Source organism: Zootermopsis nevadensis, unplaced genomic scaffold (genome assembly GCF_977971745.1).
Source record: "Zootermopsis nevadensis isolate Lab colony 2312 unplaced genomic scaffold, Znev_1.0 Znev_ptg000002l, whole genome shotgun sequence".
Classification (NCBI taxonomy): domain Eukaryota; kingdom Metazoa; phylum Arthropoda; class Insecta; order Blattodea; family Termopsidae; genus Zootermopsis; species Zootermopsis nevadensis.
The window spans coordinates 554,128-569,388 of record NW_028259134.1 but is presented as its reverse complement, the minus strand read 5'-3'; the positions used below and the strand labels follow the sequence as shown (position 1 = coordinate 569,388).

Here is a 15,261-nt window from a genome sequence, read left to right as displayed (position 1 = left end):
AGTTAGTGTTTACCCTAACATAGTATTTACCAATTAATATTTAGTATTACAGTAGCAGGGGAGGGTTTGGTGGTTTATATTTGAATAATGTAAATAAAGTGGTTTTGCATTGACTGCATGTTAGACTGTATGTACTGTAAACATGAACTCATTTCATCTTATCTTATGTACATCATCATTTATAAAAGCTTTGATGCAGTGCGTGCAAAGCCATTGTCCGCGAGGCAAGGCTCGTATATCCTGGTTTGTGTAAACGCTTTTGAACTCCTGTTAACAGCTTTGTGCTGATGGGATTTGAATGTATGAAGGTCTAAATTTGTTGGTGGATTGGAAGGAGAACTTTTTCCCCTCTTGATGGGTAGCAGCTTCAGTCTTTTTGTTTGTACGGTGTTTTTTTGGCGATTGACGTGAAATTACGGAAGTAATGTGAAAGGTTCTTAATTATTTACTTACTTGAATTTACTGCGCAAATCTAATTTCTGTGAAGATTCAGGTAGTCGTATTTATTTCACTGTAGATTCTGCTGGCTGTCATGCCATGTCAAAATCATAATTACCAGCATTTTGGAGAAACTTGCTGCCTTCCTCCTTTGTGATATTGTAGACTTGTTAAGTATAAACAAGTTGCTCATTGTTTATAGAGCTAATTCCATATAAGGTTGTAAGCTTTACAAAATCGCCATGTGTTAAGTCTGCCTGACATTATAACTCAAACTGTTGATTCTGTCTCGGTAACATTTTGCAGTGCAAGTCACAGTTTGGCTTAGACCCTGTCCACATAAAGGAGACGTAAGACAGGGTGTTGTGTACAGAGGTTATTGTAAGAATGACGTGGGATTGGTGGTGTACCATAACTTCAGTAAATAATGGTGTCTTCTGCATTGTTGGTATATTTATTTATGTCAGTATTAAAATTAGGGACATGGATACGTATTTTCCCGGCCTCGTAATTCCAAAGACTATTTCGTGGTGAGATACAGATTTTATAAATAGCTGAGGTGACACTAGGATGTTACATGTCTTAGGTGGTGATCCTCTTGTATAAGATATTTGAGTTCATTATATGAATGTTGATTAAACTGTGGTGTAGTGAGACTTGGCATTTTTCATGTATTCAGTAGAGATAAAAAAATCTGACATTGTTTGGTAACCCGATTTGCGAATGGTAGGGGCAGAGTGAGGTAGTAAGGCACAAAGTCACGTTTGCCCAGTAACTTATATTGTAGGCTCCTCAGTACCAAATTGCTTCGTAATTTAAGGGTTTAATCTCATTTGTTAATCGGTAATGAGTAGTGAGTTTATTGTGTGCATTTTGTGCAGGGAACACATACAATATTCTACATGTATTTCAGCTGTGGCATCCATTTTATTTGAACTTTCAAGTAGTCACTAATTTTTCATTAATTGAGCTGCATTATTTTCAGTATCCTTAATGAAACTTCATATTAGGTAATCTTGTGTGGGCCAGGCTCTAGTTACAGGTTCTGAATGCAAAGCAGAAATGATATTGAATTTAATCAGTCTTTTGTGTTGGCGTTCTTATAGTAACAAGCGTGAGCGATGTATTCTTTTGTGTCTGTATTTGATGTTGTGTGATGTAGGCAGTGTAAGTCCACTTTGCCATGTGAAGCAAAAGTTTCTGTGGTCTTTCCAATGGTGAACCTGTGGAATTATGGTTAACAATGTGTGGTTTGAGATAACACATATGTGGGTGCATGTAGTTTGATTTTTCCTGCAAACCCTTTTTTATGCAAAATATCGCTATGCACAATGTTAAATTAGTAGACGGGTAATATTCTCATAGCCATAATAATGAAACTTGAATTTCAAACAGTTTGCTAACATTTATGTAAAGTAATGAACAGATTTTGTATTACAGTCATTTAATACGTTACATATGCATAAAAGGTTATATATAGTGTCCTTTCAGCAGTAAACTATAGAGAGATGTTTTGTGGAGGAGGGGTGTACGTATGATAAACCACTAGTAGTGCATAAGCAGTCCCCCAGAGCAAGCTGGTGCCTACAGTCTAATAGCAGTACAAAAATGATAACAATATGAAAGGAATGTGCTAATCATTTGTTATAATTTACGTTGTGTTTGGCTCAGGCAAGGTTTAATAATATGTTTTGATATTTGATAGATCTTCTGAGTTGTTGCACCTTGTACTTGTATGCCAGTGTTCCTCTGAAATGTTAGGGCACTTGGCCAAAATGCTACATGACACAACTACCCAGATCATCTTGTTCACATTGCCACGAAAATATAAAATCTTTTGTCGCTTTCTTTAAAAATTAGCGTTTATAATGATGGATAATTGTTGGAAATTGTACTTCTTTAATGTCTGACTGCAGTTTACTTTTAAAAAGAAATTTTTATTTATTATTTCATAAGGTTGGTATTTGTGAAAAGAGCATTCAGTATAATGTGCATGGGCTGTTGAGAAATTCCTGGCAACTCTGTTCCTGCAAGTGTGAATTCTGTGTTAAGCGTCATTTAGTGGTGTCGGGCATTCTTTACGTTGTGAAATTTCTGTAAAAACATGTTCAGTAAATTCACGCAACTTTTCTTTTTGAAAATCCGTGTTGTGTGAGCGCAGAATTTATGTCGTCGTTACAAAGGACTGCAAGAAACTCTATTTTATCACACTGTACCAAAATGGGCGCATGTTTTCAAGACGCTTTCACACCACTGTGCGACACTTAACAATGAACACACACTTGTGAAAACAGACTGGCAGATAACAGCAGAATTCAGTCTGTCACAGCTGTTATATATATATATGTTTAAAAGGTTTTGATTTTTGGTGTTCTTGTCTAAAGTAAGCCTAAGCCATTAAAAATTAAATTTTAAATTTAAGTGCCTTTAAGCAATACTAAAACATAATGTCTTAACTTGAAAATTATTATTTGAGTTTAGACTACATGATTTATGGGTAAATTAATTCTTACATACATAATAGGCACATGTATTCCAAGAACAAAACTTCAGCTGTGTCATGTCCCTGCATGTATGAATTGTGAGTTATTTAGGTGTTTCCCCTAGAAATGGATTTTAGGAATAATGTAAACCGTTAACAAAACTACGGCATCCAACTGCGGTTACACCATATCAGTGATTTTATACAATTTTTGTGTATCACATGCATTTTCTTTTCTGCAATTTCTCATTCTAATGGCATTGTCAAGATAATACGAGTTTATGTGGTGACTTGTGTTTAAGGGGAGATTCTTTATGGAGACGATGAAGTTATTTTGAGCTGGGGTATAGATTTGTGGTGTCGTCATACTTCACTGATAAGAAGATGTTTCTAACAGTACAAATGTTTTAAATTGTAGTTTCATTATTGTGGGTGTTGTGAGCATATAATTTTATTTGTGTCATTAAATAACAAATATCTGCTTCTCCCTACCAAAGTAAAATGGTAATGATTAATTTAGTGTGCTTCATTGTGAGTATCTATGAAACCATGTTATGTGATGTATGAATGCGATGCAAGCCAATGTGCCTCTCGTCCTTCGACTTTCAAGGCTGGAGTTCAGCGTATAACTTTGGCGTTTGGGTGTGAGCCATGCAGAATTTTAGCAAATATGGCATTTGCCTTCTTTTGGATGGAAGTGTTGTGGGACGAGTTCCGAAAACCTGGCCTGGCTTCCAGAACTTAGCTACACGTTTATCCTGAAGATGGCAACTGAATTGTTTGCCAAAATGTTGGTTAATACTCAACATTTCATGCACCTCACACTCAAAGGCCAAAGTTATGCAAGTCAGTGTATTGTTTACATGAACACTAATATACGTATATTTTTTAAGTATATGGCGCCAAGAATTGTTTTATTTGTAACTGAGATGCGTTTGTAGCTTGAATCTCTCTCTCTTTTTGCATGAGCTTGGTATGAACTGAAATAATGGAATATTCGGTCTGCTTAGTAGAGTATCTCTGAAATGGTGCTGAAGTGCAGGGGAAAATATTTATGTTAAGTACCTAAATTATTTGCATGTAATTTAATAGATTTGTGAACATTACACATTCCTTCCTTGGTCTTGCAATATATGACTTCTGTACATTACAGCGAATAGCAGGCATTGTGAAATACATGAATTACAAGATGACTGTGTCAAAAGTCTACAGCTGTAATTACACAAAAATAATATTTTTGATGAAGTTCTGTTTGTTGCTTGGAACAGCTCGGCCTCTCCTAACATGCCATAAAGATTTTCCCCACGCACGTCATCACCGTCATGTGAATTGGTGCACTTTGCAACTTGGACATTTCCCTTTACATTTATAAGGGCACCTGGTTGATTGAAATTCTCTGATTTGGCTTTGGTTCTGCAGTGGATAATGGACCCTCTGAATTCATGGCCAAAATATTAGGTGTCGACTCTCCACCGTTTCTCTGTAATACACAATTTTGTTTTCGACTTCACTGTTAGTTTGTCTCGTAACAGGACGGCAAGTACATTACCCACAATAATTCAGTTGGTACCACGTTTTCCTGTGCTGCGGGTGGCCAGGGTTAAGAGTGCTTATGTCTATGACACTTACAAAGCAAAAGTGGAAGAAGTTGAAATTAAAATTGTGCATTGCAAGGAAACAGTTGAGTGTTGACGCCTAATATTTTGGCCAGGTTGTCAGAGGAGTGTCCGCCGCCATTCTGCAGAACCTGAGCTGAATCGGAGCATTTGTCTACTGGGTCCCCTTGTCAAAGCTGCGGTGTGTGTTTTGTGCCCTTACACCATTGACAGACATTAGTAACATAAGGCCTGATGTGAAATCTTTATGATATTTTGAATTATGTTTGTGTGTTTTGAGTCTTGTGACTTATTCTGTGTCCTGTTGTCATTCTGACTAACTTTTGGATACATGAAATGTGTATGTGCGTGTATATTGTATTTCTTCCATGTTGTCTTTGGAAGCAACAGATGTTTATGGGGTGCCTGATTTGAAAATATGCATTTTCAAATTATTGTCCTGGTGCCGCGGTTGTGTCGTAGCTGCCTCCAAGGTTAATAAGGCTTCCAGCAGGAATTCCATTATTTCCAGTCAAATCTTTGGAATCTTTGGCGTGAATTTCTGGACACCTGTATGAGGGATATTCTTTTTTAAATTTTCAGCAAATGCCTTCTATAATTTTCCATTTATAGTCGGATAAATGCTGCAAAAAGCTACTCAATCTTCACCTGCATGTCTATAAAAATTTAGTGAAGTTTATCAACTTGAGCAACTGGAAAATATGTAGATTGTGATATTTAAAACAGAACGTGTAATTGTTTATTAATGAGTGAAAAGTTGTCACTATTATTATTCACATTATCAGCGAATTATTTCTGTTGCATTGGCAAGGCTGTAAATGCGAGAAGCAGATAATTCTATTATTTGTCCATTGGTTTTCTGATTTAAAGGTTATGTATAGAAATCTGGCTGCAGACAAACAGTTTTATTTGCAAAAAGCACGTACGTCTCATGAAAGCGCTGGAATATTCCATCATATAGAGTACACAGCTTCAATATAAGCTCGTCTTGAAGAATGTAATGGCGTTATCTGTGAGACTGCTGTATTCTAATGGAGTAATCCACTCCCAGCACGATCATTCCATTCAAGAATGCCTATCACACAGTCTGATGTCAGACCACCACGATCACCTGATATGTACCCCGTCGAGAATACGTGAAGTGGGGGTGAAGACCTCTGGCCCGAACTTCCTCCAAGAAATACGGATGCTCTTTGGACTCTTGGGAAGAAGATACTGCGTGGGATTTGAGGTTTCACAGCGCAACAGCCGAGAAGACGGCCATCTTAAGATACTTTGTCTCGACTTGTGTTTGGTCTCTACTCGAGTCATTGGATGAGATCTGTGGTTGAAGCTCAAGGACTTTGAAGGTGCCAGGTCTTGAAAGTAGCCCTCTCAAGGGATAATGTACATTTTGTGTAAGTAATTGGCATTTTTCGAGAAACAAATACGATTTTTCGCTCAAACGTTGCTGGACTGCGTGTGCTCTCTGTGTTATTTCTGATTGCTCTGTATGAGTTGCTGACAGAAATTTTGAAACGTGTACTTGAATAATGTACCGCCGCACAGTTTATATTTGTGGGATGTAAACCAGCAGTTAGTTGACTTTGTGCATTCTACATCTGGCTTTTGATTTACGAAGGGGTAAATCATAAACATTCCTGCAAATTCTGCATCAAATTTTAGTCACATGTCAACAGTCAACAGCTATTGCAAAACTGCGACACTGTTTTATGTAGCTGAATTCTGTACTAGTGAAAATTATGCGTATTATTAATGTTTTATAGTTATCAGTAACGAACATAGGCGTCAATAGTCCTTGAGTGTGAACTTTTGTGAATACAGGGTGCGCCAAAAATACCCGTAATTTCAAATTAGCGTCGTTTTTATGTTTACTGCGGGAAACAGATGTTTTAATTTTATTCTGTTTTGCACTTACTAATACCAAACATAATAACATTTTCATTTGATTTAGACTTTTCATACGGCAAAAGAAGGCCTCAAAACAGCTATAAATTTGTTTAAAAAAGGTTTTAAGGCAAAAACAATATCGAAGATGGTCAAAAGGTAACTTTAAACCGTCTACGATGCGATAAAACGTTTCAAGGAGCCTGGGAAAATGAGGATGTGGAAGGACGAGGACGAAAATCTTCCGCAGTTGCAAAGAGGAATATCCGGTACAGTCACAGCGAAAGATGACAAAAAATACCCGGTATCAGCGAACAATCAGTTCGAAGAATCACAAAAGAGAAGCTGAAACTCCGTTCTTACAAACTCGGAAGTGGTCATCGCCTCACGGACTCAAAAACGCCAAGAAACTTCGCCATCCAGCCGCTCCATCGTCAGTTGGCGCCACTAGGCTCAGGCAACTCGCCGAAACGTCTTTCGAGGTTTCTGTGATGGTCTGGGCCGGCATCAGCTCCTCCGGACCGCGGCGTCTACCAACAACGAGTCTTAAGAGATGAATTGGAGCCGTGGGCACGCAGGCGTTTCGGAAACAAACACTGGGTCCTTCAACAGGACTGGGCTCCTGCACATGCAGCGAAATCTTTAGTCAGACTCTGCAAAGAGCTGTTTCCGCAGATTTTGGACTCGCCTGATCTGAACGCTATGGACTTCGGAGTTTGGTCAATTCTGGAGCAAAATCTCCTCTTCAAGATGCGCTACGTGGATCAGCTGGAACGAGCTCTGCACAAACCCTGGAATGAAATAACCTTCGTCGATAATTTCATGAAACGTTTTGATGCTTCTATTAAATTTAAGGGTGGTCATTTTGAACATGGTTTGTAACCATTTGTTTTTGTTAAATAAAAAAGTTTGGTTTCAATTCGTTGATTATTCGTGGAGTTATGATCTCTTAACTATTCCGGGTATTTTTTGGCGCGCTCTGTATATGATATTTGCTAGTGTAAGAACATTGATCTGATGTTCCGCACTTGGAACAGTTTTATTATTTAACAGTGGATTTAAGCGATGTTACAGTTTTGAACACCAAATTTCATGTGAGAGCTACGCATGTCATATATCCGACGCGGCTGTCCCCTGAAAGCCGAAGTCACGCATTGAATTTCAAACCCCAAAAATGTACAGACAAGAAAATTAATGTTGCCTGTCGCGAAGGCCTCCATGAAATAGCCGTTGTACCTGCGTTTCAAAAGAATATTGTTGCCATTAAATTCCAGTATGGCTACACACATGGATTTTGTTTGTTTTTTGTGAGAACTGCTAAACAGGGAAGTTTTCACAATTACGAGCCATGTCATTTAAGTTGTTTGTTGGGTAATAATTCTTTAGGCAGAAACATGACCGTAGACTTGTAAACTTTGTTGTAATTTGAAATATTCAGAAGACTGATCAACCTTATTAGCTGCCAGCGAGGAAGGTGGTCATGTTTCATCGTTACACAACACGAAGAACTTATTATCATGCCTTGTGGTTTATTCTCGAGAACTGACATTTCGGTGTGTTAACTTTATTTGGTATTATGTGAAGTACTAAGCGTTTGCCACTTATGAAGCATTTATGTGACATAATTCACAAGCCTTGACAGATATTTATGCTAGAATATACATGAATCATTACTTTAAATTATCTAAATAAATACCTTGGTAAATTGCTTTTAAATTTTCAGTGTTTGCTTACAGATACATGTTCTATACTTAGTTTCTGGAAAGTTCTTGTAAATTCTCTGTTAATTCTGTGCTTAGAATTTCTTTTTTTCTTTTCTTTTTACCAACAGGAGTCTTTTGCAGTACATTGATGAAGAACTTATACTCAGGTACTGTAATAGATTTTTTAAAACTTATTCCTCTTGCTACTGTAAATATATTGGAATAGTTCAGAATTAAGATGAACATCATCCTGTGCGTTTGTGCGCGTGCATGCGCGCTACTCATGTATGAAGAGAGTGCATGTTGTAATTGCTTCAGAATGTGAGAAGAGTTTTCAGTGTCAGTTATCATGTAATATGTAACTTTAATTTAAGTCATTCATGATATCGGAAACAACATACAAACTTCGACAGTTGAAATAAGAATTCACATCTTTCTAAAGTAAAAATTATGCACTGAACTGAAAGTTAAATGTGTTTAAATACATTTCGAAAAGAATGTGATATTAATTCTTTGAATTGTGTACTCTGGAAGTTTCTTTAGAATATTCTCATTGTATTTTCCATTTTTGTGATATCAGTGAAGGAATGAGAGTTTCAATTTCATGTTGTTCTATCATGTTTACTTACTGTTTTATGAACATGTTCTTCTTGCGCTCGTCATCAAATCCCTGTCTTGTGTGCATTGTTAAGAGCCAACAAGTTGCATGTTGTATTTTCAAAAAAACAAAAACATTTATTCCTTCACTTTGCTATGTGAGTTTGTAGAAAAAGTTTTTATGACAAGACCATCTAATTAACCCAGCTACTGGAATCTTATTACTTGTGATCTCTACATGTCTCAATTTCTGTATTTGCTGAAACTTCTTTGGTCACCTTAGCTCCTCACACATGTGCCCCTTAAAATACATTTTCCTCAGTCACATCCTCATTGCCATTTTGATAGCTCACTGTTCTGCTGTACCAATCAGATCCATCACATTCCACTCATCGCCTACTGTCTTCCCCTTCTTAGGCTCTCACAGACCACCCAACCAACATATCCTGAAAATAGCAATCGCATTGTTTGCCAAAATTTTGGATAACTTTCACCGTTCAGAGTTTTACATTGATTCTGAATGTGAAATTTCAAGGTGAAGACCTAATAACAATTGTAGAATTTGGTTTTATACATAACTTTGGTCATTTATTGTAACTGGCATGTTATAAAAATGTGTATGTAATTTAGTATTGTGACACTAACCTTATCTATTTATGAAATGAAGCGTGTCCCTCGTTGATTTTGTGATTCTCTTCAGCTCCGAGACTTTAAATTCTTCCTGTAGCCGTGCACAACTCAACTTTCATCAATGCATCTTGCCTATGAACTTGCAGTGTGTCTAGTCTTGTAGGGTTCATGTTTGGTGGTGATGGCCTATTATAATGTAGGAATATTATTTATTTATTCTTCTGTCCTTAACACACGCCCATCCCTTCATTTGCAGTCATAGTCACATTCGAAAAATTCTGTAATGTTCTCGTAATCCATAAAATTGTATACTAAGATTATATTATCTTCCCTGTATCAGACTTTGAATTATATATGTTTGGATTGTCTGAGACAAGTGCATGAAGCCTTTTCATTCTAATTGCTGAATCACTAGTAGAAGCTGTTCTTTTCCTCATTTGTACTGCAGAGATGTTATGTACTCAAATGTTTTTTATCCACCAGTTATGTAACAGGAGTGGAGTTATGATTTGAATGAAGATTGTGTGGTCACAGTAAGCTAGCATGTGCGACTCCCTGTTAACTGTTTCGGCTGTACTATCACATGGGCCTTTCCTGTTGAATATTGCATAAACGTACCATTAAACAGTGACACGAAACTCACGGAATTGGGCTGATGAAATTCTTTCTGTTTTTATACTAAGCATCAGATCTGTCTGTAGGGGAAGTAACGTACAGTTTGGTTTGATTTGATAACTTTTATTAGGTGCTACTGATAAGAATGTGTAGCTGCTGTGTCATGAGACACATTTTCTGTGAAATTACCTCGTAACTAGCTTGGCTTGTTGAAAAAAATCACAAATTGGTGAATTGTGGCTTGGGAATTATTTCAGTGAAATGGCTGACTTCATCTGGCTGAATAAAAGAATATTTTCAGTAACATTGCAGGAATATGTTTATTTGTGTTAAGGGCTAACTTGAGTTAGTTTTGGAAAGTTCACTGTTGTGTTGCGATTAATGAGTGAATTGCATGGCAGAACCTATGATTCTTCAAAGAAAATGGCCAAAAATTCTTTTGTTCAATGAATAATAGTATCTAATGTTGATCTGTATATTGTTAACCATTGTTATATGTTACTTCGTCAATTGCATTTCATTCAAGCAAATCTGCAAGTTTTTGTTTCTCTCTCTCCCCCGCTGGGACAGTATTCACAGTAACTCAAGTGCCATTCTGGTACTTCAGAATTACATACGATAGGATATGATGGTCTTTGTAGGAAGTTATCCCAGTACTGGACACAGCTGTAAGTTCCTACACTTTGCTTTCTATTAACATTAATTTTGCATTTTGATGTGTGCTGCATGAGCACTGCATGCTCCAGGTGTAACTATATATTTGTTTACACTTTGAAAAACACTTAGTGCCAAATGCGTTTCGACCTCAAGAGGTCGTCATCAGTGGCAAAAACATTAATTCATTAGTCTGTCTATTAAATCGTACAATTCATAAGACAATGTTTTGTTGTAAGGCACTGAGCGTACTGTTGTATGAAATGCGAAATTATGATGAAAGTGGAGTAATTCTTGGGATGCCACGGAGAAACCGGGGAAACCCCGGAGGAAAACTCCCGTGTTCTCATTTAATAGAATTTGATTCTGTATTTGGTATAAACTTTACCAATTTGTTTCACAGTACTTATTAAATTTATCATCCACAGTTGAATGGGTCTTGAACTTTTTCCAACATGTGAATGTCTTTCTTCATTAAAATGATTATAACAAAAATCTTTTTACTCACACTTACCATTTGCTATAAAATATGATGCACTTCACATTTAAATAGAATGTATACTTATTGTTCAAGCATGTCAAAACAAATCTATTTCTGAAATTCAACACGCCATGTTCTGCATTTGTTTTGCTATCTGCGGGGAAACTAATTAGACTCTCTTTAAATTATTTAAACTTGTCCTACAATCTGTTGAGAGAAAGCCTAGCAAAATTTTCATGAAGCCCTACTTCTACATGCCATGTCCTGTGGGTTTTTTTTTTTTTGTAACCAGCTAACAAAATATTTAATTCTCTGAAATGTTTTAGAGGTCTGCTTTCAAAGTGCAATAGAACACTGATTATCTGGGGCCCACTTATACATGGCATGGATTATCTGCGATCTCGGATTGTCTCTAATATGTAATTATATTTTTATTGACTGCTCACAGAATCAAACGAACACTATGAACGTTCTGTAAAAGAAATTCTTCAAGACAGAATGTTTAGTTTTTCAACATGAATATGTATGTTTTTACATACAGATATGTAAAGTTCCTATTTTGCTTACATTTATGATGATAATACTAATAAAATATATTGTAGTATCTAAAACCTTCATTGTATGTGATGCAGGTATTAACATGTAACATTTATTTTTGGGGGGAATTTTTAAATTGCGGTTATCGGAAAATTTAAGGTCAAATTCAAAATTTAATGAGCTTGAACTGTTTTGTTATGGTAATGAAATTCTATCATACATCATTTTAAAGTTCATTGCTAGCGCTTCAAAACAAATCCAATTCCAGCTCTGCGTGTCAAAGTAGAACCAGTTAGGATCAGATTTATGAATGTTCGTAAGGCAAATTTTCTCAGTTTTTTAAAGTTTTAAATGGCAGTATCTTCTAAATAAGTGAAATAGAATTATGAAAGTTTGCACACATTTGTTTCTAATTGGTTATAGTACGTGACCTAAATTTAATTAAAATCAGAGTGGTTAAGGTTGTAAACTGTGTTGATTTGAGGTGGATGGTGCTACTCGTATGATCATATATGTGGTACTTCTGTTTTACTTTCCCCTCCCATAGTTTATGATTTACTGAAATAAAAGTGTAAAAATACTTTCATTTCATCTTATTTCCTTTTTTTTTCCTCAATTAGGGGAAACCGAGTACACCAACTGTCTGCACAGGAAGATTTGTATTCACAACAGTAAGTAGGTTATGTAAGATTTGAAGCGTAGATGATGAATAAATGAACCAGAATATGTTTGGGTGATAACCTAATCAGAGTTGAGTTGAAACCCTTGTTTTGAAGGCCTCCTGTCTCTTCATTGTCAGGGTTGAACATATACTGATGATTGGGACAGTGCATGTCTTTGAAACACTGACTTTAAATCAACTTGCATGTGGCTAAACACCCAAGAGGATTTCGGTTTAATAAGTAGGTTAATTACTTCCTGTGCACATCAGTTGATCTGCACAAAAGAGAGAGTTGGGCTCAATGTTATTGCCATCATAGTTTGGAATTTTGTAGACCTGTATATAGATTTTTTATTTATATGACTTAAATTTAAATTTAATGGGACAGTGGTGTTATAGAACAGAAGAATCATACTGTTACACACATGCGCACTCCCACACCCATGCGCGCACACCACACATACAGACACTTTTGTAATGGTATAAATACTAATACAAACAAAATAACAATAGCTTATACTTAAAAAATGTTTCCGAAACCTCTTTGGGATATTGCACCATGTACTCTTGTAGATATTAACCAGTGTTTTATAGCGTATTGCCTCCATCATCAACCATCTGCTTACTTGTCCCCATGTGAATCCCAAATCTTACCTGGATAATGAATTTGGTAACTTGTTCTCATATTCTTGTTTTTATGTTGTTTTTTTTGTTTTTTTTTGCATGCAGGTATTCTGCTGAAGTGGCATGTTCTGGATATTGTTGTTGGTGTGTCATTCATAGATGCAATTCAAGGAATTTGAATTATTTTAATGGTAGCCTTGCTAGTTCTGACCAGTTTCCCTTTAAACTTATGTTGCGTTCTATTCTACTGTATGTTTATATATAAATATCATATTTTCACAAAAAGACATCTGGGAACAAGATTTGTTCAATTTTTGTTTTGAAAATTGTAAAATGTTCACATAATATCCTGTTGCAAGTATTTTACCAGAGAAACATAACATTCTTCCTTACTCTAATTAGTGAGATATTGTCTTTCTCTGCACACATAGAAAATGTCATTATATTAGCCCAAGATGTGCTATTTGAATATCTGTATGCACAGTCAAGGGAAAGCAAATGTATTCTGATTTATTCAGTTACCATTGGCAAAAATCTTATCAAGGAACAAGGTCTAGGTCTCCCCAGCGGTCTCCTGCCATCAGGTTACTCATCCAATACCCGGTGCACACCTCTTGCCCCATCCATGCATGCCACATGCCCCGCCCATCTCATTCTTCTTGACTTAATCACCCTGACAATATTGGGGGAGGAGTACAGATTTTTATAATTACTTTTAATGTACAGTGTACACCCTTTTAGCAGCAAATATACTTCTGTTTTCTGATCTTTCAGAATCACTCTATATATGTTTTATCAATTTTTATTGTAGTCATGTGTGAATACTTGAAATAATTAAATTTTGGAAAGCATAATGCAGCATGTGCTGTTGTTTCAGGGCAACATTGCCAGTTGGGGACTCTGCAAATTCAACTAGTCATGAGCGCCAATGTGACATTCACAGAGGCATCAACTACTTCAGTCATGTTTCAGGTAATCATCTGCACAATGTTCATGTTATTAGAGCATAGACAAAGTGAGATAACTATTTTGTTTCTGTATCTGACCATGCACGAGAATAAGTAACATTTATTATGTATGGCAGTATACGTACATTTAATATTATAAAGGGAGATGAGTTTGTCATGTGTTACAGTGAATAGATATGTCAGTTTGATAGATAGTGTGTTGGGATCCACATTTGCACAGCTGTGAAATTGTCATATCTTATTCTGCTTTATTAGTAAAATTTATTCCTTTAAACTAACAAATATGTTTAGGCGATTAAGCACTTTGTATATGAAATCATATTTCTGCTGTTAATGGAGCTATTGTCACTTGGCATTATACAATCTGTATGTTTATTTGAATGTGAAAGAATGTTTAGTTTCAGAAGTTGAACTGTTTCAATGTCACTGTGTAGTGTATTTATCCCCGCTTTTGTTCGAATGTGAAGGCTCTTTACTATATTCACAAGAGCCCACTATCATTTCCCTTCCTCAACCACATGAATCCAGTCCACACCCTCCCCTCCCTTCCCACCCTTTTTCAGAGCATTCTTACATTATGGTGGGATTCTTAGTTAGGTTTACTGTGAACATGATCCTACTTTGGTGGTTTGCTCTGACTTGGTTAGTAATGTAATTCACAACCCAAATGCATGACATCCTGCTTCAGCAAAATGTGTGTTGCTGCACTTTGCTTGTCCATGGAAAATGTTAATGGTGCATGTGATAGAATCATCTGTCTGAATCCTCTCTGTTTGCTTGTGTATCATTTTGGAATTATGGGTTTGTGTAATACTTCTTTTTTTATTGTTCCAGTCCCATGAACACTAGAGTTTGGTAGTTGTCGTAATATCATGATAAAAAGTCTGTGGTATAAAAGAATAGGACATATCAATTTTATACATTATCAGAATTAATAAACACTGCAAAATATTCTTATGTCAATTTTTTGTTTTAGGAAAGTTTTTTTCCAATTGTTTCAAAATTTGTGGAATTAAATATGTCTTGGCTTTTTCGATGTCATTTTAATGTCAGAAACATAAAAGCACATACTGTTTTTATGACAATAATTAAATTATCTCAGTGCAGAATTTAGTTACACAAAGTGCTTAAAAATAATACTTGTTAAGTTTGTGACTATAAAAAATATATTTCTGTGGATTGTGGTCTTCTGGGTTATGAAACTTGTAGACTGCACAGTGTCACAACCCAGAAGTCCATCATTCACATTTTAAGTGCCGTGAAAGTCTGAAATTTCATCAATATGCTATATTCTTTTTTGAAGGACCTGTCTGTAGAGTTCACGTTTGGTACGAGGTTTCTACTGAACATATTTAATGTGGTGGGTGT

The 15,261-nt window shown here is 36.1% G+C and overlaps 1 protein-coding gene and 1 long non-coding RNA gene across 14 annotated transcripts in view; one reads left to right on the top strand and one right to left on the bottom strand.

Moving 5' to 3' along the window:
* The window catches only part of hppy (MAP4K3-like protein hppy), a 58,346-nt gene that overhangs the window by 22,513 nt on the left and 20,572 nt on the right, over positions 1–15,261 (top strand). For 6 of the 13 annotated variants that reach the window (XM_087357360.1, XM_087357351.1, XM_087357339.1 and 3 more), the window contains 3 exons: positions 8,255–8,293; positions 12,261–12,311; positions 13,803–13,897. In XM_087357360.1, the coding sequence (XP_087213486.1) occupies positions 8,255–8,293; positions 12,261–12,311; positions 13,803–13,897 (185 nt within the window). The remainder of the gene's footprint in view (positions 1–8,254; positions 8,294–12,260; positions 12,312–13,802; positions 13,898–15,261) is intronic. The other 7 variants (XM_087357354.1, XM_022061900.2, XM_087357379.1 and 4 more) reach the window with 3 other exon arrangements.
* Positions 7,966–15,261, bottom strand: part of LOC147875023 (uncharacterized) — a 30,063-nt gene continuing 22,767 nt past the window's right edge. Inside the window, exons 2-3 of the long non-coding RNA XR_015537479.1 lie at positions 9,369–9,539; positions 7,966–9,169 (exon numbers count right to left, since the gene is read on the bottom strand). This is a non-coding gene — a long non-coding RNA (uncharacterized LOC147875023). The remainder of the gene's footprint in view (positions 9,170–9,368; positions 9,540–15,261) is intronic.